Genomic DNA, 26,039 nt, shown 5'->3' on the forward strand with positions numbered 1-26,039 from the left:
GGAGGGGATAGCAGCCCCCCTCCCAGCGAGGGGCGGGTCGGCGCGGCCCCTCCTGCTGGAAACACCCCCCACCCCGCCGCATCCCTGCCAGAGAGCCAGGCTCGCTCAGCCGCCTGCCTTAGCTGCCTCCTCCCCGGGCTGCCGCTGCCTGCGCCGGCCCCGGCGCCTCCAGCCCGGCTCGCCCAGCCCGGCAGGACCCGCTGCCTCCCGCTCGCCTGGCCCCGGGGGCTCCCTGCGTCTCCCGCCCGGCCGCGCTCGCCCTGCTTCTGCCTCCGGCCGCCCAGCCCTGAGCCCGCCCGGCTGGGTGCGTGCCTGGCAGGGGCGACCCCCCCCCAGCGTGCCAGGGCCCACGCCATGGGCTAGCGCAGCAGCCAGCTGGGTGGCCGAAGTGGGGGCGCCTCCCCGGCAGCTGCAGGAGACGGGCACCCCCCCCCCGGCCGGCTGGCAGGGCGATGCTGATGGCACCGGCTCCCCGCTTCCCTCCGCAGCCCAGCCGCTGGCAGCGGGTGGCCGAGAGCTGCTCCCGGATGCCCGCCCCGCCCCGCCATGCCCCTGGGCTCCGGGCGTAGCTGGCCGCCCTGGCTAGCAGCTCCCGGCAGCGCGGCGGCCGCCCGGAAGCCGCCGGGGCGCAGCTGAGCAGCGGCGGGACGAGCGCGGGCGGCTCGGCGTCGAGAGGCAAGATGGCGGAGCTGGAGAAGGAGGTGCTGCCTCTGCCCCCGCGCTACCGCTTCCGGGACCTGCTGCTGGGGGACTGGCAGGCGGACGAAAGGTGAGAGGGGCGGGGGGGGCTCAGTGTGGGGGGGGCCCGGGGGTCCCTGGGCCGGCACCTGGGCGTGGTGGGGCCCGGGTCAGGCGGGGGCACACGGGGGGCTGCCTGGTCCAGGGGCGTGTGGGGAGGACTGGAGCAGCCTCGAAGCCATGGGGATTCTGCACGTCTGGGGCGACCTGCCCCCAGATCCAGCCCTGCTTTGCCAGCCCACCTCTGGTGCGAGCTGAGCCCGGATGGTCCCGGGGACGGGGGGGGTTTGGGGTGCACCCCCCTACTGAGGTTCCTGGGCTGCCTGCTGCGGGCTGCCTGGGCCCTGGGCGGTGGTTCTGCCTCCCACCAGCCCTACGCCCTTCGTAGCCGGGTGTGCTGGGGGGCCCCTCGCCCCCCGCCTGCTCCCACGCCGAGCCACATGGGAGTTGGCTCCAGCTATGGACTTGCAGGGGGCTCAGTCAAGCCCCGCCCCCCCAGCACCTCCCCTGAGCCCCGATTCCCTGCATGCCCCTGTCCCCCAGCTGGGAAGCCGCCCGGGGAACCCTGAGGCAGGGGCAGGGGGGGGTGTCTCCCAGCTCCGCTCCCTACCCCCATCCAACCCTCCTGCAGCTTCTGGGTCCCCTGCGTGAGGGACTGGGATACATGGGGGCAGGCAGCGTGGTCTGGTGATTGGGGGCTGGGGGCCAGGACTCCTGGGTTCTGTGCCGGCTCCTAGAAGGTGTTGTCTCCTCTGCGGCCGGCGGGGCTGTCCCTGAGGACAGCGAGGAAGCCAGGCTTGTTTTTCCAGACCGCGTCGGCGCTGCCTGGCTCAGCCGGGCATCAGGTGGTTCTGGACAGCGCTGCAAGGAACTGGCTGGCGCTCAGCAGCCGAGCGCCCTGGGCCTCTTCGTGGCTCTCCCAGCTGCCGTGTGGGGTCTCCTGGGGGCTGCGCTGCCTGTGGGCATTGCCCAGCGTCCCCATGGCGTGGCTGGGCAAGACACAAGCCTCCACGGCTCTGTGGGGTGCTGCTGAGCGGGGGGGGGGGGCACACGGGGGTTTCTGACAGGTGCTGCTGTGTGGAGCTGGGTGGCGTCTCTGAGGCGCTGGGGGGGCCGTGGGGCGGTGGCGTCTGGGGGGCCGGGCTGTGTGTGGGCTCTGTCTGGTTTTCCCAGGGGGCTCCGTGGTTCTGACTCGCACGAACAGGGCACGGCCTGGTGCCGTGCTGTCCCCTGCCCCCAGTCGCTCAGGGGGCTTTCCCCACGGCGTGGCGTGGCTGCCCGTGGCTTTCTGGGGGCACTTCTGCTGCTGTCCTGCCCCCTGCGACCCGAAAGCCCCCCTCCCCCCGCGCTGTCCCAGTGAGAGCCCCGCTGCTGTACTGTGGGCGGGGGGCAGGGACTGGTGTCACCCCACGACCTGGCTGCAGCCCGGCAATGGGAGGGTGACTGACCCCCCCCACTGGGGTCTGTGGGGATGCTCCATCTCCATGGCCCCTGCAGTGCCCAGCATCTCTGCTGAGCCAGCCGGTCCCCCCAGCCCTGGGGCCGGATCGCACCCGGTGCCCCCTTGAGGGGAGAGGCCCCACCTCCCATTCCTCCCTCCCCCCCACTGCTGAGGCCAGCCAGTCCTGTGCCCTGGAGCCCAAATGGGGAGGGGCAGCACAGAGCTGGGAGGGGGGCCGGGGGCATAACAGGGGCTGCGGGGCCGGAGTGCGTGGCTCAGTGCTGGACATTGTGCAGCTGGGGGGCTGGCGCTGGGTGTGTACCTTACCCCCTCCGCCAGAGCCCCTCCCACAGTCCCCCAGCAGGGAGATGGGGGGGCTGGGGGTGGGGGTGAGCCGTGCCCTGGGCTGCTGCAGGAGATGAAACAGGCCCTGGCCTCATGCAGGAGGTGGGGGTGGGCCCAGGGCTGACCCAGGCTGAGGATTCAGTTCAGGGCAGGGTACAAAGAGCTGCTCAAGCCGGGGGGAAAGCCCCACCCCCGGGGGCTCAGTGCCAGAGACAGCCCCACCCCCACCCCCAGGGCTCTGGGGGGGAGCCCAGTGTGGTCTGGGTCTGTTCTTCCGGTGACCTGAGCCGGGGGGGCTTGGGGCTGTTGGGATCCGGCAGCTCCCAAGGGGTTAATGAAGCTGCGATCCCAGACGGGGGAAGGGGGGGCTCAGAGCTTCCCTGGAGCCCATTTCGCCCCCCTCCCAATCTCCCAATCCACCCACACCCCTCCTGCTGCCAGCCTGCTTCCATCCTCTGCACCAGTCCTGCACGGCTGCCTGGCTCCAGCGCCTGAGGAGGGCAGGGCTGGGGCAGAATTCGGGGCTAGATAAATGTGCCCTGGGCTGATGCAGGCAGGTTTTTGGGGGGGGGGGGGGGATATAGGGAGAGACAGACAGCACCGGGGGTGGGGGGGGTGGAATATCCTCTTCAGCCTCCCCTCACTTCTGCTGTTGCCCCTGCGGCTCCCCGTTTTGCGGAGGCCTCCTGCAGCCTGACCCCCCAGCCTGTGCGGGAGGCTGCGGGCAGCTGCCTCAGGGGCTTTCAGTGCCAGCCTTGGCCCGGGGTCAGTGGCTGCCTCTCGCGGCCGGAGGCAATGGGAGCTGGAGGAGAGCTGCTGGGGTCACGGAGGAGCCCTGCGCACAGAGGCACGGACCCCGCCCAGGCTCCGTCGCCCCGGCTGCTGCAGAGACGCAGGGAGAGCCTGTCCCTTCCCCAGAGAGCTCACAGGCAGAGGATCATTCCCACCCTCTTACGAAGGGGGAAGTGAGGCCCCAGACAGACAAAGGCTTGGAGGGGAAACTGAGGCACAGAGCGGGCATATGACTCATCCTGCTCACTCAGGGGCGGAGATGGGTATAGAACCCAGGAGTCCTGAATCCCAGCACCTTCCCCCTCCCCCACACGCATCCACACACTCGGGATTTTGCCTCCCCCTGAATGTCGCACACAGAACATCTCGGCAGGGGGTACCTTCTCCGTGTCTGTGCCCTTGTTGACGGGGCCTCCCCCCCGGCACAGCCTGTCCCCGACACCCCAACCCCCCCCCGGCCGCTGAGCCGCCCCTGCCGCACTCAGGCGCAGCCGGGTGATTAACACTCGCTTGCCTCGCCCAGGAAGGTAAATCAATAGGGATGCGCCCGACCTGATGTCTGAATCTGGGGGCTGCTGTTCACCGGCCCCGCATCCCTCTGTCCACCGCGGGGTGCCCCCCTCCCCAGCTTCACCCAAGCCCGGCATCCCCTGGCTTGCCTCTCCCGCTCCCCAACATGCTGCCCAGCGGGCGCGGCCTGGGCCAGGGCGCTTCCCCCGGTGCGCCAATGTCTCAGGACAAGGTGCAGCCCGCCGAGACTACAGCTCCCAGCATGTATTGCTCCCCCCCCCGCGCAGTTTATTGCAGGCTAGCGATGGTGGTGCATGCTGGGCGCTGTAGTTTCCCTGGGGCCGCGGCACCTGGCGTAGAGAGCGGCGCGGGCTGTGGCTGCTGCCACGGTGGGTTCCTGGCCAGCTGCCGGTGAGGGGCGGCTGGGCGCTCTGCCTGGGGCATCTGCTCAGCCCATGGCAGGCTCTGGGAGCCGCAGGGTCGGCCTGGGCCCCATGGGTCGCTCCTGTGGCTTGTCTCTGCTGACTCGTGCAGCCGGGACGGGGCCACGCCGGGGACTGGCTCAGCTGACTCTCAAGGTGGTTCCCGTGGCGCTGACCCATGTCCCTGATCCCCCCTGTTCATTTCACCCAGCGGGCAGCACCCAGGCCCGGCTGGGCGGGGAGCGAGTGGCTGGCGCCTTCTGTCCTACTGACTCATCAGAACAGCGTCTCACGGATGCGTAGGGCAAAGGGCGGACTAGATGTTAAGGCTCCAGATGGGGACGCGGGAGATCTGGGTCCTGTTCCCAGCCGGGCCGCTGCCTCCTTGGGTGACCCTTGGGCATGTCCCTGCATCCTTCCAGGCCTCGGTTTCCCCATCTGTAAAAGGGGGACACTAATCCCGCCTGTGTCTAGTTAGACTAGGAGCTTTTGGTGGCAGGCACAGGCTGCAGGACGGGTGCCCCGATCTCGCCCAGCAGGTCTGGGCAGCGCTGGCACAATGGACACCCTGGGCAGGGCTGGAGCAGTGCTTGGTGTGATGGGGCCTTTTGTCCTGGCTGGCACTGCCCTCCGCCAATTAACGATAATCACAAGATCCAGGGCTTGGACCTTTCATCTTTTATTCCTCTGGTCTGGCCAGCTGCCTCCTTTTCCCTGTAACAGGAGCCGAAAATAAAACGCCGGCTCATTTATCTTCCCCTGTGACAAGGGGAGATTGGGAAGCAATCCAGAAAGGGCGGGGAATCGGCTCTTCTGGTCCCGGCGTGGTAATTAGCCCTGGCGTGGGTGTGGGAGCGTTTACCTCGGTTCTGCTCTAGGAACGATGGGGGGGGACGTTCGCTGGCCCGTGCCAGCAGGACATCAGCCCGGCTGATCCCAATGGTCCCTTGGGGCCCTGGAATCTCTTGACTGCATCTGCTCCTGGGGCCTCAGACGGTGCGTTGGGGGGATGGTCCTGGCGTTCCCTGCTTTGCAGGCAAGAGGCTGCTCTGGCGGCAGCCCCGGGGTGTTTCTGGGGTACAGGGAGACCCAGTGTCAGGGACTGGGCAGCGGCTGGGTGCTCCAGGGACCGCGCGGGGTCAGGGCTGGCTCTGGACAGGCAGAGGGAGGCAGGGTGCGTGGGTCCCAGGCAAGATGCTGAGTGCAGCCGGGGGTGGGAGCAAGCAGCTTAGCTCTGGGTGCATCTCCTGCACCCCAGGCGGGGCTGATCCGGCCCCTTGGCCCTGATACACTGGGGCCCCTGCACCCGCCTGCCCAGGGAGGGGAAGCTGGAGAGGTGACTCATCCGCTCCACAGCTGGGGCAGGGAGCAGACATGGCTGGAGCAGAACCACGGTAGATAAAGCCCCGGAAGCATCAGCAGAGCCAGGGGCAGGGCTGGTCCGATGTCCTGGTCCGAAGTGGGCAGGACGGGAGGGCTCGAGGGCCGGATTCTGTCTCAGGGGCCGGCAGGAGTTGCTGGTGCTGGCCAGGCTGGGACCACATCGCCCTCTAGATCGGACCTGGTCCCATCCCCTGCTCCGCATCTGCACCAGTTGGCTCCCCTCGTGCCCAGCACTAGCCCTTCCAAGCTCCCCCGCCCGCCCTCTCCCTGCACTGGGTCTGCGCACCCCCTGCAGACAGCCCTGACCTTTCCCCGGCCCCCCTCGGAAAGCAGAGTCCCATCAAGATCAGGCCCTAACTTCGCTGAGCCAGATTCAGCCTTTCTACTGGGCAAGATTCCAGCCCCCGGAGCAGATTTTACCACCTGGCACCTGGCTGACATTGATTTGATCAGCCTCCGCTCAGCAGGTGGGAGATGGGCCCCCTGGGGCCAGGCAGGGGGTGCTGAAATAGGGGACCTGGCTGGAGCGTGATCTGCAGCGAGCACCCCGGCCCAGAGCTCCCCTCCTGCTCCATCCCACCGCCCTCCGTAACTGGGAGCTGGGGGAGGGGGTGATGGGCCTGGGTTGTTCTCTGGATCCTCCCCCCCATGGCTGCATCTCGGCAGCAGATTGCATGAGGAGTTTCAGAGGCTGCCTGTGCTGGTGACGGGGATGATTTGTTTAGTCGTGCTGCGGGGGCTGGCGCGGGGCTGTGGGGGGTTTGATGGGGCGGCGCTTTAGGAGCAGATCTGAGCGGCTCAGCCTCCAAAGCACCAGGAGACCCTACAATAATAAACCAGCCAAGAGAGCCCCTGTGTGACTCTGCCCTCACGTACAGGCGTGTGCAGCGGCCGTGCCCATAACTGACCCTGTGCTAACAAACCAATGCATCGGGCTGAGCAACCCTACGATAACAAGCCAGCCTGTGCAGCCCCTGCATTCACACGTGAGCCTGCAATAACAAACCAGCGCCCAGCTCCGGCCACCTGACGATACCAAGCAGGCCTGCCCGGCCCAGCGTGTGGGCTGCGCGGTGAGGCCTGTTGATGGTGCCAATCCCCCCCTTCCCTGCTGGCGCGGAGCTGGCTGAGTGGCGAATTACTGGGGTTTGGGGCCTGTCACAGGCGCTGGGCGGCACCGATGGGGAACGCGGCTAGTGAGCAATTCCCTTGTCGCGCCACCCACCCGCCCTTCCTGCCACGCGGGAGCAGAGTCTGAGCGGGGCTGGGTCCATGGCTGCAGGGTCTGGGGCAGGGGAGGGGAAATGCTAAAGGAGAGCCGGAGAGGGGAGGAGGAATCTAGGATTCACCCCCCTGTCTCCAGCCTGGATCACAGTCCTGGGAACAGAAACTGGGGGAGATAGAACCCAGGAGTCCGGGCTCCCATAGTCTAGGGGATATTGCTCCTCAGACGCTCACAGGTTTACCACCAGCCCCTCTGCTCCCCGGGAACCCCTGACTGGGCCCAGCGACCTCGGCCGGAGCAGAGGGACAATCTGGGAGCTGCTCTTGCCTCGTTATTGGCTCTTTTCGTTGCTGTCATCTGCCCATCTCAGCCCCCCGGGGAGGCTCTGGTCCCGTCCCCTCCTCCCCTTCCCAGCCTGCCAGAAAAGGAGAGTTCGGTCAGCTGCAGAGCTGGGGTGTCCGAGACAGAACCAGGCACGATTTCCTCCATGCACCTCAGTCCTGACCCACAGCCCCCTCCTAGCCCAGCTCTGGGCTTCCTCCCACCCCAGCTCCACTGGTGCCCCTCCGTCCTGCCCCGCAGCTCAGCGCTGCTTTGCTGGGGATCCAGCACGGTGTGCACAGCCGCCTGCCCCCCGGTTCGATGCATCAGCACGTTGCTGCCCCCTGACCCGCCGTGGGAGCCGGCAGCTTCACTCCCCCCCGCTTGTTTGTCAGGAGAGCAAGTCCCACCAGGGGGTCCCAGTCACCCCCTCCCCAGCTCCCGGTGCGGCTCCTCGAGACTCCTGCTGATTCATTTACAGCAGCTTCCCCCCCGGGAATCCAGCTTTACACCATCCGCTCTCGCCGCCCATGGACAGATGCTGCCATCTCAATAAAGGCCAAAAGCCAGAGTCCAGACGGCCTGCGAGTCCCCTGTCTGCCTCGGGAGCCGGCTCGGGGAGGCGGAGAGAGGCCCCGGCCTAGACCTAGCCTCATTGTCCTGCAGCCAGATGGGACATCTCATGCCGACCAAGGGGCCTGCCTGGGGTAGCTGTGACCCACAGGTGGGTCCCTGCTCTGGCCGCCTGTGGCTAGCAACCAGGCCACGGTCCCCTGGATTTCCCAGCTGTCCCCTGGCGAGGCACCCAGGGCCCGATGGGCCACCCAGCTCCCCATGCAGCCATGGGCACAGGTGCAACGTGAGCGTGAAATCCGCCCCGCCCGGCAGTGGGGGCATCAGGGGGTGCGCAGCTGTGCCGGGTGTCGGGCAGAGGCCACGTGCCACGCGTGAGCTGCAGCTTTTAGAGGGCGCCACTTACACCTGTCTCTGGCAGCCAATCAGAGCCTGGGAGTGGCACTGCCAACAGCCAATCAGAATATGGGTGTGGAAGTGGGTGTGGCATCCCCCTGACAGCCAATCAGAGTAACGGTATGCCCTGAGCATCAGCCAATGAGAAAGCGCCTGTGATAGGACCCGCACTATAAGAGACCAGCGTTGCCCCCTTGGAGACCTCGGCCTCCTGCAGCTGGCGCTGCCTGACTTGCTGCCCTGGTGGCAAAGGGGGCGAGCGGATCTAGCATGATCCAAGCCCCCTCTCCTCTGGGCTGGAGAATGGGGGTGGGGTGGGGTGCTGTCCCTGCCCCTGAAGGCTGAGTGGTGATGCTGGGGACCCCCTGCCCCAGGCTCTGTGCTGTGGGTCCCGGTGGCTCCCGGTGATCTGTATCCGCGCAGGCTGCCGGCTCCCATGGCCCGCGTTAGTCGCTGGCACTTGCTTCCCTCCCCGGGGGTCCTGCCGGCTCGGAGAGTTACCCCTGGAAGGCCAGGCTGATCTTTGACCCTGGGCCCTCCGGCCTTCTGGGAATCCTGGGGGTAGGGGGGAGACAGGGTCTCCCCTGGCCCCATTTTGGTCAACCTCCCAACACGCTAAGAGGGGGCCAGCCTCCGTGTCCAGGGGGCGGCCGCAGGGGCCTTGAATCCAGACGAAGCGGAGGGTGAGGACGGCTGGAATCCGCTGCCCGAGCCTGCAGCAGCCGGGCAAAGGAGGAAGCTGCCACCCCCCCCCCCCCCCCGAAAGACCCCCCGCCTGCAGCCAGGGGGCAACACACCGTCCTGCTGCAGACACAGACCCCAGCTGACCCCGATCCCAGCCAGAGCCCTAGGGCGGGCGCTCCCCGCCCCCTCGCCGGGGCCCTGCCTCCCCAGGGCGCTGTGGGGATAAAAGCCCCTGGCCTGTGTCTGCAAAGGGCTGGGCGGCCCAGGCAGGCCAGACCGGCTGGGAGCTGTCTCTGGTGCTGACCCGAGGCTTGCCTGGGTCTGCGGGGAATCACCGGGGCTCCGAGCCTGGTTCCAAGGGGGCAGGTGCCCGCAGCCTCCCCCGCTGACCCTGCACCCCCCCTCTCGCGCAGGGTCCAAGTGGAGTTTTACGTCAACGAAAACACCTTCAAGGAGCGGCTGAAGCTCTTCTTCATCAAGAACCAGCGTTCCAGTGAGTCCTGGGGGCCCCGGCGCAGAGCCTGGGACAGCTAGGGCAGGGCGCGCCCCCCACGGCTGCAGCCCAGCAGCCCCCAGCGCTTGGATCCCTGCAGCGATGGACGGGTCCGGGGCTCTGCAGCTGGTGGCTTCTGGGGACCCAAACAGGGTCTGCCGGGGCCATGGGATGGGGCAGGATCACAGCCCGTTTCTCCCGCCAGCCCCTCTCCTCCCGGGCGTCCTTTCCTCGTGGGCTCTAGCTCGACCATAAGATGTGGGCTTGATGCAAGGGTGGGATCCAAGGCTCCTGGGTTAATCCCCAGCTCTGGGAGGGGAAGCAGAGTCTGGTGGTGAGAGCAATGGGGGCAGGGAGTCAGGACTCCTGGGTTCTATACCTAGGTCTGGGAGGGGGGAGTGGTGTCTAGTGGTTAGAGCAGGTGGGACTGGGAGTCAGGACTCCTGGGTTCTCTCGTAAGGCGTGGGGTGCGGGGCTTGGTAGGGGGTGCTTGCCCCTCACAGCCGGTGTTGACCCCAGCGTGGCACTAGGGGCCCCACACTGCAGGGGGACCCCCCCTCCCCATCTCACCCCGTGTGTGTTTCAGGTTTGCGGGTGCGTCTGTTTAACTTCTCTCTCAAGCTGCTCAGCTGCCTCCTGTACATCATCCGGGTGCTGCTGGATGATCCCCAGGAGGGCCGAGGGGGCTGGTGAGTGAGACCCCTCCGCCCCTGAGAGCTCCCCCCCCCCCCGGGCAGAGCCCCCCGGCTGCGGGCAGTGCCGTGCTGGGAGCTGCACAGGGAGGCTGGGGCGGGCCTGGGCACCCCACGGGCAGGCCCCCCAAGTGCTGGCTTTGCTGGCTCAGCCTGGGGCTCCGCTCGCCCCACCCTGCCCAGCAAGGGCCAGTGCCCCCCGCGTGCATGGGGCAGGAGAGGCTGTGAGGGCGGCCTGGACGTGCAGATCACAGCCGGCACCCGGGGGGGGCGGGGGTGCAGAAACCAGGGCCTGGCCGGTGATGGCGTCAGCCTCTGGGCAGAGATGGCAAAGGGCTCAGAGTCTGTCTGTCTGTCTGTCTGTCTCCTACTTCCCCAGCTGGGGGTGTCCCAGGCGGAACCACTCTGCTCAGCCGCTGGCCAAATTCGACTGGTAAGTGTCCGCAGGTGCCGCCGACATGGCGAGGCGGCTGGGCCTGGGCTGGGGGGCTCCGGAGCTCACCCTCACCCTGGCTTTTCTCTTCCAGGATGCCAATTATCTGGGTGAACAGGCCGCTGCCACTCTGGGGGCTGCAGGTGAGTGGGGGTCTCCAGGGGTAGCAGCAGGGGGACTGGACCTTGGGGGTCCAAGAGACGCAGGGAGGGACCCCCCCACCGGGAGGGGACTGAGTTGATATCGAGGAAGGCTATCAAGGGAGGTGGCAGTAGGAGGGAGGTCCCTTCACTGGGCACTGAAATGCAGCTGCCTCTGGGGTGGGACACAGCTTGCTGTATAACAGCCATGCAGCGACGCCGCGCAGGGATCGCTCACCCAGCAGTGACGTGCCACCACCTCTGGGGTGGGGCACGGCCACATGATAACGTTTAAGAGCCGCCGGGCACCGCTGCGCAGCGGATTGGGGCAACACAAGGGAACAGAGCTGATCCGAGGCAGCCAAGAGCAGAAGCCAGGAAGGCCCAGGACTCATGAGCCCCGGCCACCCTGGAGGTGGGGGGCAGAGATACCACCTCAGCCAGGCGTGGCTCACCTTAAATATCCACCATCTGGCCAAGAGGCTGGGGATCCCTCCGCCTCCTGGGCAGACAGTGGCTGGGACGGAGCTGAGGCCCTCTCCCAATCCCTGGGGGCGGCCCGAGGCTCCATGGGGGGTGTCAGCGTCGTTCCCTTGCTGACTTCTCTGTCCCCCCCCCACCAGGTGCTGGTGGCTTTGATCAGTTTCCTGGAGACGATGTTGCTGATGTACCTGGGTTACAAGGTATGAACGGGGGGACTTGCACCGGGGGGGGCAGGGCTGCCCTGTGCAAATCACCTGGGCATGAACCGTCGCCCCTGCCATGGGCCAGGGGGGCAGGAATACCCGGCGCTGGACTCTCCCTGGAAGGCCAATGCCAGGAGAAAGGGGGAACCTGTGCTGCCTCCCCTGCCGGCGCCCCCCTGTGACGGGGAGGGGGCCAGACCCAGCGCGGGTGTAAATCACCACCCTGCTTTACCCCAGCCTAGGGCTGGGACCTCGTGGCTCCATCTCCAATCCCCTGATATGTGGGACCCTGGCCCCCTCCCAGAGCAGCTGATGGACACCCCTGGAGCAATGAGCTCCTCTGGGGGGGGCGAGGTGCCCCTCAATCCTGACCCGCAGCCCCCGGCTAGCCCAGCCCTGGGCTCCCTCTCCGGGTCAGCCCAGGCCCCTCAGTCCTGGGTGAATTAGGATGGGGGCCCCAGGCTGTGGGGGGGGGATCAGTCCAGTTTGTGCCGGGCGGGGGAGGGGGGGGTCTCCCGCTCTGATTTCCTCTCTCCCGTTGCCAGGGGAACTTGTGGGAGCAGATTCTGCGGGTTCCCTTCATGCTGGAGATGATGAACACGGCGCCTTTCCTCATCACGGTGAGTCGGAGCCAGGGACCCCCCCCAGCCCCCTGCTCCACTAAACCCTCTGCCCCACGATATCCCACTGCCCCGCTAACCTCTCCATGCCACTGCCCCCGCCAGACTCCCCGGCCCGGCCCCCCCGCAGCAGCCCCCTCCATCCATCACCCCCCGCCCTTCAGCTGACTGGCCTTTGCCATGTTTCTGTCCCCCGCCCTGCCCAGGCCTTGGCCTCCCCCATCCACCAGTCACAGGGCAGGGCAGGTTCCTGTGTGCCGGGGGGGATGGGGGGGCCGTGCTGGGCTCTGCCCTCCATTGCTAACTTCCCCCATCCCCCTCCTCTGCTCAGGTGTTCTGGCCCCCCCTGCGTAATCTCTTCATCCCGGTGTTCCTGAACTGCTGGCTGGCCAAGTGCGCCCTGGAGAACATGATTGTGAGTTTCAAGGCTGGGGTTGGGGGGCCTGGACCTGCTGGCGCTTCCCAGAGAGACCCACCCCAGCCGAGGAGAGGCTCCTTCGCCCCATCTGGCAGGGCCCCCGGGTGACAGCTCCACCCCCCCCCCCCCATGAGCTCAGATGCCAGCCCCGCTGGAGAGCGCCCCGTGCCAAGGAGCAGCCCCCCTGTCCCCGCTGGGTCTAGGATTTCTCCTGGCTGTGCCAGATGTGTTGGGCTCTGTGCGTGTCCCAGATGTGCCGGGCTGCACATCTCACCTGCCGGCTGGGGGGAGAGGGGATGGCAGCGCCTGGCCCCTCAGCCTGCCCCCCACCTCTCGCCCCAGCAGAACGATCTCCACCGTGCCATCCAGCGGACGCACTCTGCCATGTTCAACCAGGTCCTGATCCTGGTCTGCACCCTGGTCTGCCTGATGTTCACCTGGTGAGTGGGACCTGGAGTGGGGGGGGATGACGCGGAGACTGGCGCAAGCCCAGGGCCTGAACATGGCCCCCCGAGTGGCCGCACTGGCCCATGCTGAGGGCCTCAAGGAGCAAAGGTTCTGAGCTCCGGGTCCCCCCCGGGAGCTCGTGGGGTGCGGGTGGAGCTGGGCTCGCAGCACCATGGACAGCAGCTCAACCTTCCTGGGGCCACTTGGACGCAGAACGCGTGGCCTGCGATGCCCCTCTCCCGTCCTGCACTGCTGCAGCCAGCTCTGGGGTGAGGCACCGCACCCACCAGGCAGCAGGTTGCCAGGGTATTCACCATCATGGGGACCCTGGCTGCGATGCTGACCCATGGCTCCCTCCCTGCCCCCCGTCCGCCCCTCAGCATCTGCGGGATCCAGCATCTGGAGCGAGCTGGCAACAACCTGACCCTCTTCGACTCGCTCTACTTCTGCATCGTCACCTTCTCCACCGTGGGCTTCGGGGACGTCACCCCCAAGATCTGGCCCTCCCAGCTGCTGGTCGTCATCATGATCTGCGTGGCGCTCATCGTGCTGCCCATCCAGGTGAGCTGCGGCAGGAACCAGCTCCAGGGCCTGGAAGTTGGACCAATTGCGATAGGCGCCAAGGCACCAGTGTTTGCCAGGGAGGGGCATTAACCCGTGGGGGGCGGTGGGGGTTCTCCGTCACTGGCAGCTCTGAGATCAGGACCGGCCTTAGCCCTGGTTCCACCAGGAATGAGCTCAGGGCCGGCCCACAGGGTCAGAACAGGCCCTTCCAGCCTTGAATGGGACTCTGGCTGCAGGGCCAACTCCAGTGGGGTGATCGACCCTGGCAGAAAACCATGGGGCCAGACCCTGGCTGGCATCACGCTTCGCGCCTGTGGCTGCGTGTGCAGGGCGTGTGCAGGGCGTGTGGCTGCGTGTGCAGGGCGTGTGCAGGGCGTGGCCACAGGCCCCTGCTTGCAGTCGGGCTCAGCTCTGGAGGGTGCCAGGCACTTGCCGCCGTCTCCTTAGCCTGGAGCTGGCGGGCGGGGAGCCCTGCCTGGTGGCTTGGGCATCACGCGGCACCGGGGGCGGGCCAGGACACAAAGTGCCGGCTCCTGCTGTCTGTTGGCTCCGGGGGAGGTGGATTAAAGCTCCCAGAGCCGGGAACAGCCCCGAAGCCTGGTGAGAGCAGCCTGCCCCCCCTCATCTGCCCCCCCAAGCAAGGGACCTGGGGCAGCCCCATTGCAAGGCAGGAGACAGGCCCCCCAGGGAGGCTGCCTGCTTTTCCTGCTGTTGAAGTTTGGGGGGGGGGGGTTAAAAGATGGAGCTGGTGGGGGGGTTGCCCCTCTAGCAGGAGGGAGGGGACAACCCACCCTCTGCAGCCCAGTGCCCCCTGCTGAGCCCCCCACCCCACTCCGCGTGGCAGCGCCCCCTAAGGTCGGCCCCTCGCCCCTCTACCACAGTTCGAGCAGCTGGCCTTCCTGTGGATGGAGCGCCAGAAGTCGGGGGGCAATTACAGCCGGTACCGGGCGCAGACGGAGAAGCACGTGGTGCTGTGCGTGAGCGCCCTCAAGATCGACCTGCTCATGGACTTTCTCAACGAGTTCTACGCCCACCCCCACCTGCAGGTGAAGGGGGGGGCCTGCGGCGGGGGGCCTGGCTGTGGGGGGGGCCGTGGGGCTAAGGAACCCGCCCTGCACCCCCCAGAACACCTCCGCGGCCAGCTGCTGTCCACGGCCAGGGCGTGGGGGGCAGGACAGAGCTGGGGGGTCAGTGCAATGGGGGGGACGTTCGCTCCCACACTCGCTGCACCCCCTGGGCTGCCCCTTCCCCACCCCACCACCACCAGCACTTTCACTCCGTCGAGTCAGGAGCCTTGACTAGCAGAAGGGTGTGATTTGCATATTCATGTATGCAAATGAGACACCCCCACAGACTGCTGCGGCTTGCCGTGCATGGCCCCCGAGCCTGGCACTGCCTGGGTGGGAGGAGCTGTGCAGGCACCGGGGGACGGTGCCGCGGTACCAGAGCGACCTGCTTTCTCTGCCTTGCCCAGGAATCGAACCAGCAGCTGGGCTGGGAGGAGGGGGGGACACAATGCCCCCCTTCCCTTCCTTCCCTTCCCTGGGAAAACCAGGCTTTGGGGGTGCTGAGGGCCCGATCCTGGGTTCTCAGGATAATTTGAGTAACCGATGTAAATAGACAAGGGGAAACTGAGGCACAGAGCGGGGCAGGCCCTTGCCTCGGGGCGTGGAGCCAGGAATAGAACCCAGGAGTCCTGCCGCCAGCCCCGGCGTGCTGGCTGTCTGCGAGCCGGTGGTGATGATGCAGGGTGCGAGGCGGGGGGGGGGCACACGTGTCATCCACACCTCCAGAGCCGAGCCATGGCCCCACCCCCCGTCCTGCCGCGGGCTGAGCTGGTGCCGTGGGGAGCAAGGGGGGCGCTGAGCCCTGAGTCCAGCTGGGGAGATGCAGGGGAATGCAGCAGGGGGGGAGGGGAGCCTGCTCCAGGGGCCCCGATGGGGAGACCACCCCCTGTGCAGCCCCGGGGAGGGGGGCGCCCCCCTGGATGCAGCGGCTGTGCAGGGTGCGGAGCGGCTGAGCGGGCAGGCGAAGGGCTGGGGTAGCCCCAGGCTGGAGCCCGGTGCTCCAGGGACCCCTTTGAGGAAGGGGGGAGGGCGGAGGGGAAATTGGGAGGGAGCTGGTGGGGTGGGGCTGGGGTGGGGGGGCTGGCCGGTCCATGGAGGCATGGGGGGGTGGCCCAGAGGGCTGGCTGTGCCCTGACCGTGCCCCGTCTCCCCGGCAGGACTACTACGTGGTGATCCTCTGCCCCACGGAGATGGACGCGGCGGTGCGGCGCGTGCTGCAGATCCCGCTCTGGTCCCAGCGCGTCATCTTCCTGCAGGGCTCGGCCCTCAAGGACCAGGACCTCATGCGGGCCAAGTGAGCGGGCCGGGGGCAGGGGGAATCGATGGAACAGGCCGACGGGGTGGGAACGCCTTAGCCACCCCCCAGCCGGCTGGCAGAACCCACGTGGGGGTCCTGCCCCACCCTGTCTGCGTGGGGGGGGGGGTGCTGGGTCGTGGGGCTGGCACAGGCTAGCCCTGTCTGTGAGGGGGGGCGAAGGTCTCCAGCTGCTCTGCTGCCCCCGGCTTGTCTGATCTGCACGGCTGGGGTCTGGTTTTCTTGCTAACCCCCATCTCCCCCCCCCAGGATGGATGACGCAGAGACCTGCTTTATCCTCAGCAACCGCTTCGAGGGGGACCGGATCGCTGCGGTAGGTGCTGGTATCCCGCCCGGAGGGCAGCCAGCCGCCAGCCACCCCCACACACCCGGGGTTAAAGGTGGTGCCATCCGGAGACCCCAGGCGAGATCGGCCCGATGTGCCGGGCGCTGCCCGGACCCTGGCGGAGATCAGGGCCCCGTCCTGCCCTGTTGGTACCAGGCTGTGCAGCGGAGTGCTGGGGGCTGCGGAGGGCACTGGGGGGGTGGCATGGTCCCTCTTGGCATATGGGGGGGCTGGGGAGGAGTGGGGGAGCCTGGCCTGGCAGTGACGCTCTGACCCATCTCGCCCGGCCCCCCAGGATCACCAGACCATCCTGAGGGCCTGGGCGGTCAAGGACTTCGCCCCCAACTGCCCCCTGTACGTGCAGATCCTCAAACCCGAGAACAAGTTCCACATCAAATTCGCAGGTGAGGGTCCCCCTGCCCCCACTGCACCCCCCTTCCCACCGGGCCCTCTGCCTCCTGCCCTGCCTACACCGTGCATCTTCCCCTGCAGCCTCTCCTGCCCCTGCCCCTGCCCCGTGCTCCTGCTCCGGCCCCAGCCCGCCCCCCATGGCCCTGCTTCTGTTGAATCCCTGCTCCTGAGTTCTGGGTCTCCACCCCCCAACCACGGGGGCCTGTGGGCTTTTCTCTCCAGTGGTACGCAAGGGGGCAGGGGGAGCAAAGGGGGCGTCCGTGGGGATGGTGGGGTAGCCAGGGTTACGTATGAGGATGGCTAAATGGGCAGGTAGGGGGTATATATGGGACTGGACAGACAGATCAGACGGACGGCTGGCTGGACAGGGCTGGAGGGAGGGACGGCGGACAAGTGGCCGGCTGGCCGGACGGCTGGACAGAGCTGGCAGAGGCAGGTTGACAAAGGACAGGGAAGAGGGGGGGGCAGAGCACGGAAGCAAGCGGCTGCGGGACTGGCCTGGCCCCGGCTCCTGGCCCGTGCGCCTCTTTCTCTGCAGATCACGTGGTCTGCGAAGAAGAATTCAAGTACGCCATGTTGGCTCTGAACTGCGTGTGCCCAGCCACCTCCACCCTCATCACGCTGCTGATCCACACCTCGCGGGGACAGTGAGTAGCCGGGCCCGGCACCGGTCGGCTGCCTCCCGCCGGGGCAGGCCGGGGCTGACTCGACTTGGCGGCTGCTGCCTGAGTCTGCAGAGAGCCTGAGCCGATGGCTCTTGGGAGGGGACCCTCCCCATGCAGCCCAGTAGGACCCACTGCTCTGGGTCCTGCCGATCCCACCCCAACAACACGTGTCTGCCCCCCACCCATGCAGAGAAACCCTCCGGCCCTGGGGTCAGTCCTGGAACTCTTGTGGGAGGTAAGGCAGTCAAGAGGGGTGGGACCAGGATGCCCCACGGCACTGGTGCCTTCCTCCTGCCCTGCCTTGGGGAGCTCCTGTGTCCCCTCCAGCAGCACTGAGACAGAAGGGGGGCAGGAGTCAGCGCCGGGGCGGGGGAGGGTGGGGAGGAGATGGCCTGGGAGGGCCGGAGTCAGCGCCGGGGTGGGGGAGGGGAGACTAGCCTCAGCTGCATCTGCCTGAGTGTGCAGAGAGCCTGAGCTGATTGCCGGGGGAGATGGGGGGCGGCAGGGCTGGGCCGGTTCTCATTTGCCCCTTGGTGCCTTTGGACAGAACCGCCCCCATGGAGCCCTTCAAACAGCGGCCGAGCGCCTGGAAGCCCCTGTCCACGTGAGTCCAGGCTGGGGCCTGGGTGGGTGATGGGCGGCAGGGGGAGGTGGGGAGGCGCCTGCCTCTGGCTGTCAGGAGAGGAGGAGACGCTGGGGCTCCTGGCCCTGGGGCTGACCCCCAGAGCTGGGCAAGCGGCAGCGCGAGGGACCCCAGCCCTGCCTGGCTTTGGGAGCTGCCCCCCTGCGTCCGGCTCACCCCTGTGCACGGCTGGGGAGGGGGGGTCAGGGCCGTGATGCAGGTGGGCGTCGTCTCCCCCCAGGAACGGCCCCGCCTCCCCCGAGCAGTGGCAGAGGATGTACAGCCGCTGCTCGGCCAACGAGGTCTATCACGTCCGGCTGGCAGACAGCAAGCTGCTGGGCGAGTACCAGGGGAAGAGCTTCACCTACGCCTCCTTCCACGCCCACAAGAAGTAAGCAGGGCGGGGGGGGGCTCCACGTGCCTGGGCTGAGGCACACGCTTGCATACCCCTCCGCACGCTTGCACACGCTTGTGCATGCTCGCACACTCGTGCACGTGCTTGCACATGCATACACACGCGTGCCCTCATGCATATGCACACGCATGCTCGCACCCTTCTGCACATGCGCGCACACGTTGGCAAATCCTTGCACCTGGTTACACGCAGGCAGACGCCTGCACAATCAGCCTTGCGTGCCCTTGCATGCCCGTAGACACCCTGGCCTGCGGGCACACGCGTGTCCTGCTCACACAGGCTTCTGTGCTCACGAGCGCCCTTGCACCCAGCCCATCTGCACGCCGACGGCACCCCCACGTGCACCGGTCCGTGCTCGCAGCCACGCTTCCCTGCCCCAGGCCCCGGGCGCTGACACGCCCCTGGCTGCCCCGGCAGGTACGGGCTGTGCCTGATCGGCGTGTGCCGGGAGCACAAGGACAACATCCTGCTCAACCCGGGGCCCTGCCACATCCTGGCCTCCTCCGACACCTGCTTCTACATCAGCGTCTCCAAGGAGGAGAACTCGGCCTTCGTCTGCCGCCAGCAGGAGCAGCTGCACAAGGGGCTGCGGGCGCCCACGGCCTACCACGGCCTGACGCGCCTGCCCGTGCACAGCATCGTGGCCAGTATGGGTGAGGGCCCCCCCCAGCCTCGTCTGCCCTGCACCCCCCGGCCTCCCCCACCAATCGCCAGCCGGCCCTTCGCACCCCTCCAGCCAATCACCATCCAGCAAGGAGCCCGCCAATCCCCTGCCAATCCCCAGCCGGCCCTTCACTCCTCAGCCAATCATCGTTGAGCATGGGGCCTGCCAAACTCCCGCCAATCTCCAAGGTGGCCTGTCGTGCTACCCCAGCCAATCACCATCCAGCACTGGGCCCAACACCCTCCCATATCCATCCCCCGCTGCCCCTTTGCACCTCCCCAGCCAATCCGCACCTAGCACGGGGCCCACCACCAATCCCCAACCTGCCCTCTGCACTGCCTCAGCCAATCACCACCCAGCAACGGCCCCGCCACTCCCCCACCAATCCCCAGCCAGCCCATCACCCCTCCCAAGCCAATCCCCACCCAGCACAGGCCCAGAGAGGCAGGGAACCCAGCTGGGGCCTGGGTTCCAATCCCGCCAGGTGGGTGGAGCCACGTGGAACAAGTTTGCTGAGGCTCAGCCTAGTCCCCTGGGGGACGTGTCACCCACTCAGCCCCGCTGCAGGCCGGGGTGGCTGGGCTCAGGGTCCTGCCTCTCCAAGAGTCCTCAGCGGCCCCTGACCTGCCTGCCCCCGGCCGTGCAGGTACAATGGCCATGGATCTACCGGACTCCGGCAGCAGCCCGGACAGCGCGGACGGGCCCACGCTGAGCCTGCCGGCCGACCCAGCGGGCACCGAGAAGCGCCGCAGCATCGCCCCCGTGCTGGAGGTGGTGGACGCCATCCCCAGCCCCACCTTCGACCTCCTGAGCGACCAGTCGGAAGACGAGGCCACCCAGTCCGACGACGACGCGGCCGCCTCCGGCACGTAAGGGCCCCCCCGCCCCGGGGCCCCGTGTGACGCGGGTTGAGCTGGGGGGATTTCAGCAGCCGGGGCGCTGTCCTGATCGGCCCCTTCGCCGTCAGCCAAGGGGCCACGGAGAGGTGTGGGGCATGTGAAGGTCCCTGGACTGCCCCGGACACAAAATCCCTGCCCCACAGCGCTCACCCAGCTGGAAGGAGCTGCCCAGCTCCAACAAGCCTGGCCCGGTGCTTTGGGGGCACCCAGGAGGGGCGGGTGGGACTGTCCTGGGCACCGCAGGCCCACGGCCCTATGGGGGCCCACCAGCCTCCCTCTCCCCCTGCCCCCCAGCTCCTCCTCCCCCCTCTCTTGGTCTTCCAGCTGGGTGAAGGGCTACCCGACCAACACCCCCTACATTGGCAGCTCCCCCACCCTCTGCCACCTGCTCCGGGAGAAGATCCCCTTCTGCTGCCTGCGGCTGGACAAGGTACCGCCAAGCGCCCGTGGGGGCGTGATGCCAAGCACCATCCCGGGGCCCCTGCCCTGCCCCTTTGGCCCCCTGATGCCATCCCAGGGACACTTGGGCAGCTGCAGGGGTGGGGGCTGGGGGAAGCAGGCCCAGCAGTGGGTGGGGAGGATGGGGGGCAGGGGCCTGTCCGGGGCACAAGTGACCCAAGGATGATTTCCTCCCCCCCAAAAAAAAACTATAGGCCCAGAGCTTCTTTTAGGAAAGGAATCAAGGGGGGGTCCCCCCTGTCCCCCCAGCCCCAGGTCTCCAGCTGGGATCAGAGGGGTTTAACCACCCCTTTGCTGGTGGGAAATGGGGGGACGGGTCGCCCCCTCCCAGCTGGGGGGTTGGTGGGCTTTAACTCCCGCTTTGTTGGCCTCCCCAGAAGCCAGCTACCCCCTCCCCCCCGGCAAGCCAGATCCCTGGGGGGGGGTTCTGGGAGCTGGGCTCAGCAATGGCAGGGCTGGGGGGGGGGTCGTGGCCCCCACAGTGAACCCCGCTGCCCCCGCAGAGCTGCCCCCACTGCCCGTACGAGGACGCCCGCGCCTACCGCTTCCAGAACAAAATCATCATTGTCTCGGCCGAGAGAGCCGGCAACGGACTCTACAACTTCCTGGTGCCGCTGCGGGCGTACTACCGGCCCCGGCGGGAGCTGAACCCCATCGTGCTGCTGCTGGAGAACATGTGAGGGCCTGCCCGGCCGGGGGGGACCCAGCCAGAAGGGCATATGCATGGTCTGGGGGCAGCGGGTGCTGGGCCCGCCATCACAGGGGTGTGTATTGGGCAGAGGCTGTGGGGTGTGGGCATGGGGGGCACTGGCAGAGGCTGTGGGGCAGGGCCATAGAGGCAGAGGCCGTGGGGCGTGGACAGATCCGTGCAGAGTGCGTGGGAGGAGGGATATCCCCCCCCCCACGTCCACCCAGCAGTGCCGCCTGGGGCTGCCCCTCCACTGCCACCCCCTCTTTCACTCCCAGGCCCGAGACCCATTTCCTGGAGGCCGTCTGCTGGTTCCCGCTGGTCTATTACATGATGGGCTCCATCGATAAGTGAGTAGGTGCCGCGCGGACCGGGGCCGGGGCCGGGGCCGGGGCTGGGGCCATCATTTGGGTGCAATCTCCGGGCCCGGAGAGCCGAGCGTGTCACCGTGGCCCTGCACCAGGCAGCGCTCGCCGGGCTCAGGGGCCGGGAAGCTGGGCACCACGGCCCCCAATGGAGCCAGGCGTCCCCAGCGGGGGGGGGAGGTGTGGGCAGGGGCCTGGCAAGGAAACCAATGGGGGCACGGGAACGCCCCCCGGTGCGGCCTGGGGGGGCCTGGGAGAGGCGGGGGGCAGGAGGCTGCAGCCTGGCACAACAGCTGGTGCCCTCGCCCGCAGCCTGGACGACCTGCTGCGCTGCGGCGTGACCTTCGCTGCCAACGTGGTGGTGGTAGACAAGGAGAGCTCCATGATCGCCGACGAGGACTACATGGCCGACGCCAAGACCATCGTCAACGTCCAGACGCTCTTCAGGTTCCAGGGGCGGGGGCTGGGGCTGGGAGCCCGGACTCCTGGGTTCCCTACCCGGCGCTGGGAGGGGAGTGGGGCCCAGTGGGTGGAGCGGGGGTGGGGTCCCAGCCAACCTTGTTTTTGTGCCCGGGGCAGGTTGTTCCCCGGCCTGAACATCATCACGGAGCTGACGCACCCGGCCAACATGCGCTTCATGCAGTTCAAGGCCAAGGATCGCTACGCCCTGGCCCTGTCCAAGCTGGAGAAGGTACTGGCCAGCCACGTGCTGCCCCCCGCCCTGCCCCCCGCCCTGCCCCCGCCCTGCCCCCCTGACTCGCTGGCTGTCGCCCACAGAAGGAGCGGGAGAAGGGCTCCAACCTGCTGTTCATGTTCCGCCTGCCCTTCGCCGCGGGGAAGGTGTTCAGTGTCAGCATGCTGGACACACTGCTCTATCAGGTACCGCCCCCGGCCTCGCCCCCGGGAACCGCTGCCCAGGACACCCCCTCCCTGCCCACAGGAACCCCCCTCCCTGCCCCTGCACGCTTTTGCCTTCTTCTCTACCAGGTAACATCCCCCCTCCCTCCCCCGGAAAACTCCCAGCCCTGGGTCATCTTCCATCCCAGGTCACCCCTCCACTCCTGTGCCCCCCGGGGACGTGCCAGCCTGCAGCCCGGGCAGGGGGAGCGCCGAGCAGACCCGCCCCTCCCCACCCCTGCCAGCAGCGGGAGTCGGGGCACCCTGGGGGGGGGTGGCTCGGAGCACCCCACGTTGACTCCCCTGCCTTGCAGTCCTTCGTGAAGGATTACATGATCTCCATCGCCCGCCTGCTCCTGGGCCTCGACTGCATGCCAGGCTCCGGCTTCCTGTGCGCGGTGAGTGCCCGCCCCGGCATCTGGGCGGGAGCCTGTTCCCCTCCGCCTGCCTCCCCCTTGTCTTCTCCATCCCTCTGCTTTCCACGTCCGTCCGTCCATCCGTCCCCCCACAGCCCTCTGTCCGTCCGTCCATCCGTCCCCACAGACACCCTGTCCGTCCGTCCATCCGTCCCCTCCTTCCCCTTCCCTCCTTCTCTGTGTGGGTTTCTCACTCCTCACCCCCTGCAGGTGCTTGTGGGGGTGTTGAGAGCGGGGGGGGGGTAGGGAGACGCCCCCTCCCCAGCAGGTGACCCCGTCTCTCTGCCCACAGCTGAGGGTGACGGAGGAGGACCTGTGGATCCGCTCCTACGGGCGCCTCTACCAGAAACTCTGCTCCAGCTCGGGCGACATCCCCATCGGCATCTACCGCACCGAGTGCCAGCCCCTCGCCACTGCTGAGGTGTGGGGCCGGGCAGCCGGGGCCTTCCCCTGGGGGGCGGGGCCAGGGCCCCCCATCCACACCCCCACCAGGAGTACCACCTGCTCTGCGCCTCTGGGGTGCAGAACCAGGCAGCTGGGGCCTTCCCCCCCCCAGGGGCAGGGCTGGCCCCCGCATCTATCCCCGAGGGGGCAGGGCCAACCCCCATCCATTCCCCGGGGGTAGAGCCGATCCCCTACCCACTGCCTGGGGGGCAGGGCTGGCCCCCCATCTACCCTCCTCATGGGGCAGAGCCAACCCCCATCCACCCCCAGGGGGCAGGGCCAGCCCCCCAGCACACGCTCATCCCCCCTTCAAGGGCAGGATCTGTTCTCCCTTGGAGGGGGCACGGGATCCTCTCTGGGGCTCCCAGTGGGGGGCGGGGGCAGTGGGCAGACGTCCCCCCTCCCCTCTGTGCCAACCCCCCGCCCCGAGACGCCCTGCCGCGCTAACCCCCGCCCAGTCACAGGTCTCCGTCAGCCTGGAGGACTTCGAGGAGCCGCGCGACGCCGTCCTGTGCCGCGTGGGGCACCGCAGCTCCTCCACCAGCGACCCGGCCGAGCCGCCCCTGCTGCGCCGGAAGAGCATGCAGTGGGCGCGGCGGCTGAGCCGCAAGGGCGGGCGCCAGCCGGGCAAGGCGACGGCCGCCGAGCGCATCAGCCAGCAGCGCCTGACGCTGTACCGGCGCTCCGAGCGCCAGGAGCTCAGCGCCCTGGTCAGGACCCGCATGAAACACCTGGGCCTCTCGGCCGCCGGCTACAGTACGAGGGCTGGGCCGGGCGGCTGGGCTGGGGGGGCAGGCTGGGGCCGGGGGGCTGAGCTGGGGGGTACTGGGGTCTGGGGCAGGCTGGCCCTGGGAGCTGGGCTGGGGGGGTGGTGCTGGGCAGGCCGAGCTGTGGGTCTGGGTGGGGAGGTACCAGGCGGACTGAGGTAGCAGGGTGGGGGGCGGGGGCCCAGGCGGGGGTCTCACCATCTCCCCCCCACCCCTTGCAGTGGACATGATGGATCACGGCAACACGCTGTCCTACATCCTGCTCAACCCCTCGCCCGACACGCGGCTGGAGATCAATGACGTGGTGTGAGTGCCGGGCGCCGGGCGCGGCCCGTGGGGGGTGGGGGCGGCTGCTGCTCCCCCCTCGGTTCCCATCCCCGGCCCGACTCCCCCCCGGCCTTAGGTCCCCTGGCAGTCCTGGGGCCTGGGCGGGCCGGGCGCGGCAGAGGGGAGGTGCCGGGGCGGGGGGCAGAGCCCCTTCCAGCTGAGTGGGGAGGGGGCTGAAGGGTGCCGGGGCTGTTAACACGCTCCGCCTGGCGCCCAGCCCCCCCACATTTCCTTTCTGCCCCCTCAGGTATCTCATCCGGCCCGACCCCCTGACCCTGGTCTCCGCCAGCAGTGCCAGCCGCAAAGCCAGCGCCAGCCACTCGGAGGATCTCAAGGACAGCACCCACCTGTGACCCCAGCCAGGGGACGTGCGCCAACACTGTGACCCTCTCCTCCCTGCCCCCTGCGCCCCCTGGACCCCCGCTCTGCAGTGGACTCTGCTAGCCCCCCAGCCGAGAGCTGCCCCCCCGGACATCGTGATCCTGCCCCCCCCCCACCAGCCCCGCCACTGAGCCTGCCCAGCTCCCAGGGCCATGGAGGTTCCCGGAGGAGATTTGGCCCGTGACTTGTCCGGGTGCAGGGCGTTCCCATTGGCTCTGGAAAGAGCGGCCCAGTCCCTCCGGCCAATCAGCTGGTGGGCCATGTGGCCGTCCCCGCCGCCCGATTGGCCGGTGCGCGGGCCCTTGGGCTCTTCGATGGATGCGTCCCCCCAGCACAGGTGGCCCTGACCCTGGGGGGTCATCGCAGGCAGCCTGCCCCCTCCTGAGAGCCCCCTGCCCCCCCGGCCAGTCACACGGGCCGGCCCCCTGGGCCTGTGCCAGCTGGGGGGCTGAGCAGGTGCTTCCCGGCCAGCTGAGGGGGGCCAGGCAAAGCCACGACCCACAACACATTCCAGCCCCCCAAGGGCCCCATGCCCCGTCCTCCTTTCAGCGGGGTTTGGGAGCCGGCCTCTTCCGCTCCCCAGAGGCAGCCCCCGCCGCCCCCATGCGGGGACCCGCCATGCCTGGGGTGGGGAACGGAGCGGAGTCATCCGTGCTGGTAAAGGGTGCAGGCCGGCCGCGCAGGGAAACGCATTGAAGTCGGGGGGGCTCGCGGCCCCCACCCCCCCCGAACCCCTGGTGGAATGTAGAGCCCCCCCCCGCCCCCTCCCGCCCTGTCGACCCCGGGGGACGGGCCAAGGGATTTAAGGCCAGAGGTTGCTCCGGCTCTGCTCTCACTGTGAACAGGGGCTCTTAGATGTACAGATACAATAAAACTCCAGGATCTCTAGCCGCCTGGGCACTGCTCAGTCACTGCCAGCGGGGCGGGGCGGGGCTGTCTCTCCCCACCTGTCTGCGAATCTCACCGTATTTGCTGGGAGCCCCCCCCCCATAAATCACCAGCGGCCGGAGTCCCGTGAGCACGGCAGACGTTCAGCTTTCGTTTAAGCAGCGGTAACACACAAGAACCCGGGCTCCCCTGCAACCCCTGCTGCCCTCGGCAGTTTCCGGCACCGCTTCCGGGGCCAGGTGGCCAAAATCGGAGGCCGCTCGTGCTGGTCCAGGCCAAGAGCTCTCCCGGGCCTGGTTAACGCCTCCCGGCGCCCCTGGGGCGTGGGAGCTGCAGGGGCGGCAGGGGAGGGGGGCTCTCAGAGCCGCCCGCCAGGGGCTAGACGTGGGCAGCAGGCCGGGCCCAGCCAGACCCAGCAGGCCCGTCTTGGGGAGGCGAGCGAGGTGAACCTAAGCCCAGTTTGGGGCAGGGCCTTTGAAGCCCCATGGGGTCCTGAGCACCGGCCCCCTATGGCTCTGCATTAGCCCACCCGGGTTTTAGGGGTGCAGGACCGGCAGGGGGGCTGTCGGCATCCCTAAACCGGCCTCAGAAGGGTCCATTCCCCCCCCCCCCCCGCGGCACCTGAGCGTGTCCCAGCAGGGTAGGGAGGGGAGAACTGCCCTGGGCTCGGGGACCCATTCGCTGCTCGGCCTGGGGCAGTT

The 26,039-nt window shown here is 68.2% G+C and overlaps 1 protein-coding gene across 2 annotated transcripts; it reads left to right on the forward strand.

Moving 5' to 3' along the window:
* Positions 1–26,039, forward strand: LOC137161368 (potassium channel subfamily T member 2-like). Of its 2 annotated transcripts, none has more exons than XM_067560576.1 (30): positions 1–769; positions 9,244–9,323; positions 9,910–10,012; positions 10,395–10,448; positions 10,543–10,591; positions 11,212–11,271; positions 11,820–11,894; positions 12,226–12,309; positions 12,658–12,752; positions 13,140–13,320; positions 14,205–14,369; positions 15,548–15,684; positions 15,955–16,018; positions 16,326–16,434; positions 16,980–17,088; positions 17,654–17,710; positions 17,970–18,119; positions 18,561–18,796; positions 19,454–19,676; positions 20,031–20,136; positions 20,669–20,841; positions 21,132–21,203; positions 21,531–21,665; positions 21,798–21,909; positions 21,996–22,097; positions 22,430–22,513; positions 22,824–22,952; positions 23,434–23,731; positions 23,964–24,048; positions 24,317–26,039. In XM_067560576.1, exons 1-30 carry the CDS (start codon positions 681–683, stop codon positions 24,420–24,422), a joined length of 3,522 nt encoding a protein of 1,173 aa, XP_067416677.1. In that variant the 5' UTR covers positions 1–680; the 3' UTR covers positions 24,423–26,039. The 2 variants fall into 2 exon arrangements, with proteins under 2 accessions (XP_067416677.1, XP_067416679.1); XM_067560578.1 differs by having other exon boundaries at positions 21,999–22,097.

Source organism: Emydura macquarii, unplaced genomic scaffold, assembly GCF_026122565.2.
Source record: "Emydura macquarii macquarii isolate MOO-44397 ecotype Brisbane River unplaced genomic scaffold, CSIRO-AGI_Emac_v2 contig_2292, whole genome shotgun sequence".
NCBI lineage: Eukaryota > Metazoa > Chordata > Testudines > Chelidae > Emydura > Emydura macquarii.

Bases quoted from the DNA above. Each gene is read 5' to 3' on its own strand.
- LOC137161368 (XM_067560576.1), top strand. From the start codon at position 681: ATGGCGGAGCTGGAGAAGGAGGTGCTGCCTCTGCCCCCGCGCTACCGC. The intron at 19,677-20,030 runs GTAAGGGCCCCC...TTGGTCTTCCAG, and splicing joins GACGCGGCCGCCTCCGGCAC to CTGGGTGAAGGGCTACCCGA. The intron at 22,514-22,823 runs GTGAGTGCCCGC...CTCTGCCCACAG, and splicing joins GCTCCGGCTTCCTGTGCGCG to CTGAGGGTGACGGAGGAGGA.